The sequence below is a fragment of the Epithele typhae genome (assembly GCF_022376455.1).
Source record: "Epithele typhae strain CBS 203.58 chromosome Unknown BXZ73scaffold_21, whole genome shotgun sequence".
In the NCBI taxonomy this organism is placed as follows: Eukaryota; Fungi; Basidiomycota; class Agaricomycetes; order Polyporales; family Epitheliaceae; genus Epithele; species Epithele typhae.
In genome coordinates, this window is record NW_025954212.1 from 106,696 (window position 1) to 118,556 (window position 11,861).

The 11,861-nt window shown below is 60.6% G+C and overlaps 3 protein-coding genes across 3 annotated transcripts; 1 reads left to right on the forward strand and 2 right to left on the reverse strand.

Annotated features, from left to right (window-relative positions):
* Positions 1-46: 46 nt before the first annotated feature.
* On the reverse strand, positions 47-2,774 carry BXZ73DRAFT_100961 (uncharacterized protein; the record flags this gene model as incomplete). Its single annotated transcript, XM_048014735.1, has 5 exons — positions 47-1,274; positions 1,401-1,470; positions 1,522-1,914; positions 1,978-2,098; positions 2,166-2,774. The coding sequence occupies 5 exons, from the start codon at positions 2,772-2,774 to the stop codon at positions 47-49; spliced, it is 2,421 nt and encodes an 806-aa protein (XP_047878296.1).
* Positions 2,775-6,320: 3,546 nt separating this feature from the next.
* BXZ73DRAFT_100962 (Mfs1.1) lies at positions 6,321-8,161 on the forward strand (the record flags this gene model as incomplete). The annotated part of the gene is made up of 9 exons (XM_048014736.1): positions 6,321-6,567; positions 6,617-6,741; positions 6,797-6,836; positions 6,889-6,997; positions 7,051-7,188; positions 7,260-7,273; positions 7,346-7,558; positions 7,615-7,871; positions 7,931-8,161. 9 exons carry the CDS (start codon positions 6,321-6,323, stop codon positions 8,159-8,161), a joined length of 1,374 nt encoding a protein of 457 aa, XP_047878297.1.
* Positions 8,162-9,293: 1,132 nt separating this feature from the next.
* BXZ73DRAFT_77205 (uncharacterized protein) lies at positions 9,294-11,861 on the reverse strand (the record flags this gene model as incomplete). Its single annotated transcript, XM_048022615.1, has 8 exons — positions 9,294-9,311; positions 9,367-9,433; positions 9,459-9,540; positions 9,594-10,041; positions 10,384-10,599; positions 10,757-10,904; positions 11,224-11,456; positions 11,640-11,861. 8 exons carry the CDS (start codon positions 11,859-11,861, stop codon positions 9,294-9,296), a joined length of 1,434 nt encoding a protein of 477 aa, XP_047878298.1.

An 11,861-nucleotide genomic window follows, 5' to 3' on the forward strand; every position in this document is an offset into this window, starting at 1 on the left:
ATCGTCGTCCGTCGCCGTTGCCATCGTAGCGCCCGCGCCCCGACCCTCAGTCCTGTGTCTGTTTCCCTCTCCGGTTGTCTTCCCTTCCTCTCTTCCGCGTGAGCACATCCCTCCACCACCCTCCCCAGCGCCTTCGGACGTCTTTCCCCCTGGTGCTCGTTCCTTCATCCGACTTCCGGAGCTCCATGCTTGCACCTTCATCCGACTTCCCGAGCTCCACGCTTGCGCCTTCGCTCTCCCCGACTCTTCCCGGAATTGGCGTCGCATCATCGCCCACGTTCCGATGGAAGTGCACGACCCCGCGTGAATCCGACCATACGACCATCGACCCGTCGTACGTGACTTCGACTCGACCAACGTCCTGTTCGTGGTCGAGACCAGGAGTTCGGTAGAGCCTGCCATGCTGCGTGCTCCAAATCCACCCTCCGCGGTACGGTGAATGCGAGCCAGGCCGCTTAATATCCATTCTGGGGTGTTCACCAACGATCTTCAAAGGCCTATCGCCTTCGAATGGCCCCGATAGTATCTCTCCGGTGGCGGTGTCCACAACGCAGAACCACGGCGGGGCAGAGGTACGAAATATGGGGAAAGGCGACACCGCATCGACGAAACATAACGCGCGAGTCCCGTCGGCGGATAAGGCCTTGGGAGTGAACCCGAAGAGTGGTGACAGCGCCGGAGGTGCAGTAGAAGAGCCAAGTGCGTCTTCTTCGCTGCGATCCACCACGAGGGCCTCCACCCCCCAGATACCATATTTGGTCAGTGCGAGCACAGTGAAATCGCCGCACTCGGAGCCGCATCGAAGCACGGCTTGAGAAACAACTTGGAGTTTGACCAGACGGTGGTGAATTTCTCCTGAAACCAGATTGACTACATAGACTCTGTCGTCCGGGCGCCAGTAGTAGACGCTGTCGTCGTCGGCGAGGAGGATCAGAGCGTAATGGGAGTTTGTTGACATACGGAAGTTGCCGTGTGATGGGATGGGAGTACAGCGAATCAAACGGAGAAGAGTCAAGTCTTCCACATCCCAAACATGAAGGTCCAGCGCCGAGTCGGACATCAGGGCGAGGATTTGGGCGCTATCCGGGGACCAGCTTGAAGCGACGATATCTCCGCCCTCGGGATCCTCGATGATTCCCGTTTCCCGGGGCTCGCTGTCAGAGCCATGTCCTTCCTGTTCGACGTGAGGGAGGCAGAAGACAACGATTTGACTACGGAGACGACCAAAGAGGCGAGTGTTTGACGGAGAGAAGGCTAGCGTATTGACGTCCGACCTGTGTGGCGGTTCAGTGTGATACCAGCACTGTAAGGCGAGTCGCCCTCCGGCGCGAACATCCCAGATCATGATTGACTGTTGTTCGGTTACCACCGTCCTTGAGGATGCCATGCTGGCTGCCCACCTCCCGTCCCGAGAGATGGTCAGATGCTCCACCTCCGTGGGATGCCCATACAGTTCAGGCGAGAACCCTTCTGTGATGATTCAGGGAGGTTGACCAACCGAGTGGGCAGAAGGATACACACCAGAGTGCACAAAATCGACCTGCAGAAGCTTCAGCTTATGGAGTGATGCAAAGGTACGCTCCAACGATGCCCTCCATGTGTTGACGAGATTCTGCGTCGAGTCTCTGACTATAATTTTGACTCCGTTCGTTCCAAGAAAGATATGCTCCGTCACGAGCCGTGTGAAGTTGCGGAGGACCGTTTGTTGATCACTGCTGCCCTCGAAACCAAACAACCAGGTCAGAGATTTGTCTAGAGTGATCTCCAGGGCCTGTAGCGATTTCGGGAGACCAAGGCACATTAGCATGTTCAGTGCCTGGAGCTCCGCGGTGTCGGAGAAGAGTTCTAAATCGTCGTCCTCGGCTACTGTCACAGAGAGATGTTCAAGACTGGTGCAGCTTGCAAGTGTTAAGCCTGCAAGTGTCGACGAGGGTTAGTCAGAAGCTCCATGGTGTGCCAGTGAACGCATACATGTACCTTCTACAAATAGCCATTCCAGACTGAGCTCAAGGTGTGTCAACGTCGACCTACTTCCAGAGAGGACTTCAAAAAGTTGCGGGAGTTGGTGTGGATCTTCGGACTTCAGATTATTGTAAAGCTGTGGAACTCAGAAAATTCAGTCTTTTCCATCGTCTTTGTGCGATCAACATGGTGTCTTGTCTCACCTTGAGATGTGACAGCCTCCCACATGTTCTTATTGAGATGAGTGCTCGGTCGGGGGAAAGAGCTTTGCACTCGACCCCGAGCAGTTCAAGCGAGTGGAGGGCGGGGAACGCATGGGCTAGTCGGTACACATGGAGTGGTGTGAGAAATTGGGACCGGGTGATGACCAAGGTCTTGACTGCGGTGTATTGCCGAAAGCAAGCCAAGACAGCCGGTGGAAATACATCTCTGCAGGATTTAATCTCCCATGTGTCGATATGTGCGAGATACGGAAGGAGAACCACAGGTGCAACCCAGGGGAACGAAGGCTCCGAGGGCTCCGAGTAGTTGGACTTGAACTTTCCAATGAGCTGAACGGAGTGGACCCACAAACGCAAGTCCGAGGAGCGTTGAAGTGTTTCACAAATCGAGTGGAGTCTCTCCAGGCTGAAGATCTTGACCTTTCTCCATATGTGGATGCGACTTCTAGGGAGCCATCTTGTGTGGACTCGGGCGCAGGAGGTGAGCGTGGTGAGGGCGGAGAAGCGGCCGATCTCAGCGAGGACGATTTCGGCGCCGAGTGCGTCGATCACCTGCTCGGCGACTTCTATGGGAAGACGCTCTGAGGCCATCGAAGAGCGGTGGGGTGTATTTCGAGAGCTGATTGCTGGCCGATGAGACGCATGCGCAGATGTGGTAGAAGTCACGTCGGGTTGTGCGCGCGCTACACAGATTCAGGCCAGGGCGCACGGGTTGTCGTATTTGGGCTCCGCGCCAACCTTGGCGGCGGGGCAATTCTGAACGCTAAATCCCAGTTCGCTATCGGCGCGAACTCGCCGTCCCTTCCTTTGTCCTCCCAGTTGTCAACCGGTGAAGGAGGGGCGACGAGCTGTCTTGAGCGTATGGATGGCTTTACTCGTCTCAAGTCGCGCCTTGCAAAGTCCGCTCGAACGGCTGTAGTCGACAGGTGGCCTGCCATGTACTGGCCTAGTAGTACCCCGCCCCAAATATTGAGGGTGAGCTTTGCACGCTCCGCCTCCAGCTGCCCGTCGCTCGATGTCACAAAGACAAGCCGTTTGGGTGCGAGCGCATATATGTCTACATCCGCGTCTGAAGGCCTGACTCGCCCACGTCGCCCATCCAGGCTCTTCCCCACGCACACCTATCCACCTCTCTCTCACCATCCGGAAACCTTGTCCAAATCGCGACGCAGCTCACCCTCCGCCAGCAGGCATCCATAACCACCCGCGGCTGGCCCTCAGCCGACTGACGCCCGCGCCCACCGCGTAGAACGCCTCTGCCGCCGGTCCAAGCCCAAGCCCGTCCTCCCCGCCGCCGCGGCGCGCGCAGCCTCTCCAGACACCACGCCCCGCACGCTCCGACGCAAGGTCTCCCGCGCGTTCTCCACCCTCGTCCGCCGTGACTGCCGAACACCCTCGCGCGAGGGTTCGCCACGTCCGCTTCTGGCGACGAGTTCGACTCGGAGTCGGACCACGGGCCGAAGACCCCGCGCCCGAGGAAGGAGGGAAGCAAGATCTGGAAGCTGTGGAGCGTACCCGTCGGTGTTGAAGTGAAGCGGCTCGTGAAGCTCTGAAGTCTCGGAGACAACGAGACAAGGCCGAACACCCCTGTGGAGAAGGGGGTATTTTTTTGGTTCCTGTTTCGATATCCTGTTCATCGCCATGTGATTTCTCTCTCTGAGACGTGGACTCTGGATGAGAACGCGTTGCGTGTGGACCGTCCCGTTGTGCGCGAGAGCGGTCAACTGGCGGTGCGACGCCATGATCATGATGGGCCAGGGCGCAGGCCGTGGCGTGAAATCTTGTTGAAGCCGGAGACCGTCGGACCGCCTGGGCGATTCCCGCTCGAAGGCTCGGCACGGAGGATGTGTACATTGCAGCACCGAGGGACGCATACACGACCTCTTGAAGCGTTCCGCACGGACTCCCGAACGTGCTGAGGGCACAAGTCTGTGGAGAAACGTTGGCCAGGCTCTTAGCAGTTCACTCGAAATGGCCGGGCAATCACACCACGGTCCGCAATCTCCGGGGGCTGGACGTGCGTCGTATCGCTCAGCTCGGTCACTTACCGTCTCATGAGGCTGCCTCTTCTCTTTTGTTCCATGCGACCATGAGCGACTAGTCCTTGAGGCTTGAGGCCTAGGAGCCGCGGGCTCCGTGTCAAGTCATTGTTCAGGGCCTTGGTACGCGAGCACGACGGCCGTCGAGCGAGGTCTGGTGGAGGTGTGCTGTCAAGCTTAAGGAGGTGAGGGCGCGCCAAAGGGGCGGCCCAACGCTTCGAGTGGAGGAATGGGATGGAGCGGGGACGACGGAGGGCTACCTCCGCCGCGCCGCCGCACCGCGGTACCATGCGGGTGAGCCGGCTTGTTTTGCAATCTCAGCAGGCGAATCTCCGTGGCAGGCGGGAGGTGGAGAGGATGCCCCAGCGAGTGCGAGTGGCCCCGCGACGCGTGTGGGGGTCGGCCGTCGGGGGCTGCCACATCGTGAGGTGCGCGCTGGCCAGCATGCCAAGGCGCTCGCAGCGCAGTGGCCGAGGCCGGACGAGGCACGCGCGGAACGGGGCGGATGGAGGGACGAGGGGATATGGGCTGAGTCAGGGCCTCGCTGGCGGTCGGAGGTGGCTGTATGCTGTCGACAGAATTCAGCGTATGCGCGGCCCTGTTGGCGCGGCAAGCCGCAAGAGCGCTCGGGAAACCACAGAGGCGGAGGAGAGGGTAAGAAAGCTAGCGTGTATGGGGATGGGTGCGGCGGAGAGGGAAGGAATCGGAGGAACACACCGCGATCGTCGCCCGACATCCATATGCCGGGCAAAGTCTTGACACGTTGAGATGTGCGGGCACAGTCTGGTGGTGTCGACGACGTGCGCCCTGCGACGCCATGGCTCGAGCGGGCGAGGTCTCGACGCGCACCGCGCTGTGAGAGAATGCGCGTCAGGAAGGCGGCGCGAGACGTAGCCGTTTTCGAGTGTGCTGGCGCTCGGTCGCGTTCTGGAATGGCGTCATTGCCCACGGTCCGCATTGTCCGGGGCCCAGACCCGCGTCTGGCGATTCGGCGGGCTCAGCAGGGCTCAGCTCGGTCTACCGTCTGAGACTGTCTCTTCCTCGTTTGTTCCCTGCATCCATGAGCAACTCGTCCTCTTTCCCCGCCGAGTTCCCTTCTCAGATCACGCCAGTTGCGTACGTACCTCTCCTGAATCGTGCTACGAGGCATGCGCTCAAGGCGACACCATAAGCACTCCTGCAGGTCGCGTCGTCTGTGCACCATCGCTTCCACGAGCCAAGAGACGGGCCTCGGCGTTGGTGCACAAGGGATGTTATCGCATGAGGCGTTGTTCAGCGAAGGTATGTATTTCCACCCGAAACAGCTTTTTGCAGCTGGCTGAACTTCCTTCCTTCACCACACACGTTATCAGCCCTCGCTTTGAAGTTGTGTCCTTCCATCTTGGTCATTTTAAGTAGGCGACGAGTAGAATGCACGGATCCAGGTACACCCGAGGATGGGTGGTGGCCTTTCGCGGTAGGTTTCACTCGTCTCCTACTCCCTACCCGTTTTCTTATGCTCTTCTTCCTCTGCTCAAGAGCCATGACCGACGGACGCAAAGATCCAACTCCGGAACCCGCGAGTAAAGGCATATGGACATGCATGAGGTTTCTGGAGGCATTTCAGCCTATGCGATCGGTCACGGACAGCGGGATCGTAATGCTCGTCGTGCGGTACGTCCTATCCCTTGGACGTCTAGTTGCGTGGTCTCGTCCGTTCTCCATCGTCCCATATTGTTCCGAGGCCATCCTTTTCTGATACCCGCGCGTACAGCGTTCTAGATATTGGTGCCTCGTCCAACGCGTCGTCCAACGCCCAGCTAGTACGTCCGACGGCGTGTTCCACTTCCTCCCATGCGCCCCGCCCCCTCCGCTTCCGCTGCCTCAAACGACGCGCCCCCCAGCCCCCTTTGCCGAACATGCTCCCGCTGGAGCCCACCGCGTCCGCTTCTGGCGACGTGTCGTACTCAGCCTCGGACTCCCAAACCACGGGCCGAAGACTCCAGCGACGCTCACGCCGAGGACGGAGGCAAGGAAGATCCGGAAACTGCGGAGCGTACGCGTCGGAGTCGGCTCTTTTACACCTCCATCGTCGTCTGCAACTTCCCTGGCGCTCTCGATGTCACCGCCGTGTCCAAGTACTGCGCTTCCGACGATCACAAAAGACCTCAACGGAGGTGACGAGTTCGTCTGGGTCGGCCACGCTGCCTACAATCTTGCTGCGGCCGCTATCCTCCCCTTCACCGCCCGGCTCGCGGACATCATCGGCTGGCGTCTAATCATGCTCGCCTGCGTCGGCTTTTTCTTTCTTCGCAGTCTCCTCTGCGCCACCGCTCAAAACATGCACTGGCTCATCGCCGCACGGAGTGAGTGTCCGACTTGCGTTTGAACTCGTTCGCTGACTGCATTCTTTAGCGGTGCAGGGTATTGCCGGGGAAGGGATCATCACCTCGGACCTGGTCCCTTTGGCCGGGCACGGTCTCTACCAGGGTCTGCTCGTCCTCACCTGGGCATTTGTGGCTGGCATCGGGCCCGTCACCGTATGTCACCGCCTCCAAGTTGATGCAGTGCTCGATTAGCTTACCCGTCTCATAGGGTGGTTCCTTTGCCCAGAAGGCTACATGGTGGCTTTTCTGTGAGTATCGCTTCGATGTGCTCCCGACCGCATCTGACCATCGTGTGACCAGATCTGAACCTCCCCCTGGCCGGTATCGCGTTCTTGCTTGCCATGATATTCCTCCGCGTCCGAACTCCAGAGGGTAGTTTGCGCAAGAAAATATCGCGCATTGACTTTGTGTACGCATATTTTTATCCACCAACTGCAACGAGAGCTGACAGTATGCGCTCAGGGGCAACCCCACCTTCATCGCCTGCACGACGCTCGCGTCGGTCGCGCTCGCATGGGGAGGAATTTGCTATCCTTGGAGCTCTGCGCACGTCCTCGCGCCACTCATCCTCGGCTTTCTCCTTATCTTCGTTTACGAGATGTTCGTTATGAAGCATCCAACCGCACCAGTCTCGCGGGCTACATTGACACCTTCTTCCACGGGATCGCCAGCATTGCTCTCATCTGTGGGTCCTGGCCATTTGCGTCCTCAAGCGCTACTGACCCCATCAACAGATTGCCTACCCGTTTATTTCCAGGCCCACAAGGACGTCTCGCCTATCCGGTCTTCCCCACCGCGTCCGTTCTCTCGTCTTCCGCGATCGTCTTCGGGGTGCTCGCCAGGGTCATGAAAAAGTACCGGCCCGCGAACGTCATCGGCCGGGTCCTCCTCATCGGCTTCGGTCTGCTCACGCCCCTCAAAGCGGACTCGTGCACCAGCGAGGTCGGCTTCCAGGTCATCACGGCCATCGGTGGCCTGGGTATGATCGTACGCACCACCCCTCCACGCCTGCACCTATCTCTCCAGCCGACGCGACCCGCAGTGGGCGACGGCCGTCTACCCCATCCTCGCTCCCCTGGGGCCCGTCGCGCGCTCCCTCTCCACGCTCGCCTTCCACACCTTTGCGCGCACATTCGCGCCGACCCATCTCCGCCTCCGTGTTCCAAAGGGAGCTCAAGGCGACCCTGGCCGCCTACTTCCCCCGCACGTTCCCCGCCGGGGTCGAGATCGCGTCCGCCGCGGTTCCCTTGATCCACGCGCTCCCCCAGCGGCTCGGCGACGAGGTCCGCGCACCGGGGCCGACATGCTGGGTATCGCGCTCGATGCTGCGGGACTCGTGCAGGGCCAGGGGGTGAAGTGGACGAAGGGGAGCTTTGGGGGCGCCGCGCGGGCGTATGCGTATCGCCCTGGGCCTGGGCGGGTGCGGTCGGGGAACGAGTATGAGTACGGGCGCGGGCGCGGGAAGGAGGATGATGATCTGGAGCTGGGTCTGGGTATGGGCGCGGGCGCACGGATGCGGGGGACGGATGCGCAGGTGATGGTGTTGGTGCTGAATCGGCCGTCTCTGCCTTAGTCGCAACTGAGGCGAGCGAGCAACGGGCAGGTTCTGAGGTGGACGCGGGCAGTCTGAGTGGAACTGTGCGATGTTTCGAGATGTATGACTAGATTGTTTATTCCCGCTTCGCTGTACCATTGCTGTCGATATGCATGCACTACGTTTTCCGAGATTCATGAATTATGCCGTCCGAACTCCAAGGTTCGACGTTCTTACTGGCGCTTGGGCTCATTTCTGACGGCCTCCCGGAGTCAAGTGGTACCTTTGACGGGCGCAGCTGACCACAATCCTTGTCCGTCTCGAAGGGGATCACATCTCGGGATTCCGCACACGACACGCGACTCGGCGAAACCGACGGAAAAGTGGTACGACACAAGCAGATGAACAGTACACAACCGTTCGTAAGACACCCAGTCCATCAACGCCTACTCTGAGCAACACGAGTGAGCACCGCCCGCCGACTGGGCCCACCGACGTCCCCTTCGACCCAGTGGCGACCGGACGTGTGAGAAGCCACCCAATGAACGCGTCCTCCGCGCTCCTGTCGTTCGCCAGCCACCTCCACATCGGGGCGCGCGTCTTCTTCTTCCAGCGAGGGAACGCGAACTGCTTCAGCCGAGCCAAGAAAAATCTGTGGTTGTCGAGCAGAGCAGCAAGGGCATTGAAGTCGGACTTCGATTTAGAGGGTAGTTGGCGGTCGTCGGCGACAAGGCCGTCCTCGTCGTCGCTGGCCGGCTTCTCGACCGAGATACCTGCTCGGTCCGTGGAGCACGGCTCGCGGCGAGTCTGGACGCCTCTGCAGACGCGTGATCCGTGGGTTTGACCCCGTAGAGGACCGAGGTGGACCGCGAGCCGGGCGGAGCGCAGGTCAAGCTGGTTGAGAGGTAACACCGCGGCGCCGTTATTGCCGACCGCGGTAAACGTGAGACGACCGAGGATTCCGGTGGGATGGCGAAGTACGTCGTCCCGGACGCACTCTTCCTTGAACCACCTGGGCCGCATGTTGCTCCACGGCCCTCGAAGTACTGAGGGCAGAAATGGTGTACGTCGACCTTCGACTGATTGTGGTTCACGAAGCGGGGGGCCTGGTGGACAATGACGTGGAGGAAGGATTCGACTTCATCTCTGACCTTCAGCCCCATGACCGACGTCATGTAAGGCCAGGCTCCTGCCACGAACGTCGTTAGCGAAACGTGAGATGCTTGGAGATCGAGACGACTCACGGTGCGCTCGTCCTGAGATTCATCGGAAAGTGCGGTCTTTCGGGCCATCTCCCAGTCGCAGAGCATCCTGAGCATCTAACAGGCTGACTTACCCTTGGCGTGGAAGATCGAGGATGTTGCCCGCGCTAACATCACCGTGGAGGACCTCGGAAACTTCATACGCATGTGCATGGGCTGCAATGACGGCGGTGAGCTCAAGTACGCGGGAAAGCTGCGAAAATACTCACCACGAAAAGGCCAGTAGATAGTCCGGACCAGCTGCTGAGACGACTCGAACGTTGAAACCTCGGCGACGACAAGGCGGCAATGGCGCAGTTGGAGAGGTCCGGGAATGTAGCCAGCATCTCGCCCGGTCTTGGCTTCGCCCTGCCCATGAAGATTCTTGACGCCAGAATGAGCAGACGATGCCGTGAGGGAGGGGAGGGAGGATGCGTCTGCCGCAGGAGACATCGAAGACTGGGTCTGCTTGTATACATGCGGTTTGCGCGCAGGCGACGGAGTATGCGGCGGGCGGGCGCGGGTGGGGAGAGGAGCCTTCGGACGTACCGAGGTCGACGTCAACGCGGTTTCAGGCAGGTGGTCGCTGTGCTCCGACACCTTCGCCACCTGGTGTTCGCCGTCGAACTCCTGGTACGCGACCAGCGTCGGTAGGTTCTCGATGGCATCCTCATACCGCTCCAAAACAGAACGAGTCAGCGGCGTCCCTAGCTGGTCTCCCGTTGAATACCACTTACCCGGCAGACGGGCAACGGAAATGCGGGAGGGCTATTCTCCGAGGCGAGCGGGAGGAAGAGGTGCAAGGCTCAAGGCAGCGCGCGCGCGCGCCCACCGTTGGGCGTCTCACTACATAACTCTCCTCTCCCTCTCGCGTTGTCCTCACCGCCATGAATTGCTCTCCGGCTAAAACACCACGGACGCCCTGCGCCCTGACATAAAGATTCTTCCCGTCGGCCAGCTCGAGTCCCTCCGCTTCAAGACCAACCAGATCGTCGAGTCCATTCAACTCCTCCAGCGCACCCTCAACATGGGCGGCGCCGCCATCATGCCCCCCTGGCCCGAGGTCCTCTCCAAGTACAACATCCTCCTCTCCCAGTCCCACAGCCTGTCCATGACCCTTGCGGCTGCGCACCAGGCGAGCACCGCGGCACAGGGCAACTCGTACGAGCGGATCGCGCTCGCACCGCGCGGGCCGCTGTCGGACGCGGGGCCAGGTAGACGGAGTTCATCCACCACCTGCGGACGCAGCCGACGGTGGACGTACTGCGGGCGGAGGACGACGCGGTGCGGTACCTGGCGGCGCGCGTGGACACCGAGGGCTTGCTAGGGGTGCTCGGGCACGCGGCGGGAGTGGGGCCGCGGGATCGGCTCGGAGGTCACCCGGAGTATGTACCCGGACGTGCTGCGGGAGTGCAAGGCGATCCGGGTGGAGCACGACCTGCGGGTGGAGCGGGGGACGCGGGCGGCGGAGCTTTTGCGGGAGAGGTACGACTGGAAGTCGCGGGTGGAGGTGGACTAGGAGGAGCCGGAGGACTGGGAGCCTGGGTTTGGTGGGGGCGGAGGTGAGGTGGGTGGGCACACGCCGAGCGGGGGGCAGAGCAATAACAGCGAGGAGGATGAGGAGCTGGAAGAGGTCCTAGGTAATGGGAGGCACACGCCGGAACGATCTGCTGGACCTGCCACACCGATGACCTGAGTGTTCTGTGCTCGCGCGGAGGTCATCGAGGACGTCGAGCACAAGCACCTCAGCAATTTCGAGTGAGTCCCGAGACCATTGGCAGACTTTGCCGTACTCATCCAGGTACTGCAGTGCAACCTCTTATGTTGTGCGCACCCACGACGGCACCCTGGTCCTCCTACCTGCCATTGAAAGCTGCACCGGCGTCGACCGCTGCATCCACAAGCTGTTCACCGATTTCCTTGGCGTACACGAGCTTCTCAAACTCGTCCTCGACTCCAATACCGTAATCCCGGCATCCGGAAACCTCGACTTTGATGTCTCCGGGTCCGTCGTTCCCTAACGCTATCCACTCCTCGCGCACCCCAAAGGCGTGTCGCTCGTTCTCGCCCGCGCCCCCGGCAAGCTCTCCACGCTAGCTCGTGATACTCGACCTTCATCTGGGCGAGTACCTCAAGTGAATGCACGACACGAGCAAGATAGACTGGTTCAGGCCCCTTCGCAGTCGGCGGACGGACTGTATAGCTGGCGAGAGGCGTTCACGTCGCTCGTCGAGAGCGCCTTCGATCACGCGGAGGCCGCGGGCACGCATGCGGACCTGTTGCGCGCGATCGGTTTCTTCCTCGTCGACGACTGCGAGGTCCCGTCGTTCGTCACCTTCACCGGAGACGACGCTCCGACGCTCGTCGACTTCGATCCCGATGCGGACACGGATGTGGACGTCGTTGGCGGCGGTCGGACACGCGCCGTGGGACGACCCTCTGCTGGAGGGGATGTGGATAGCGCCGAGCGAGGCGTTCGTGGAGGTACGGAGGCCCAT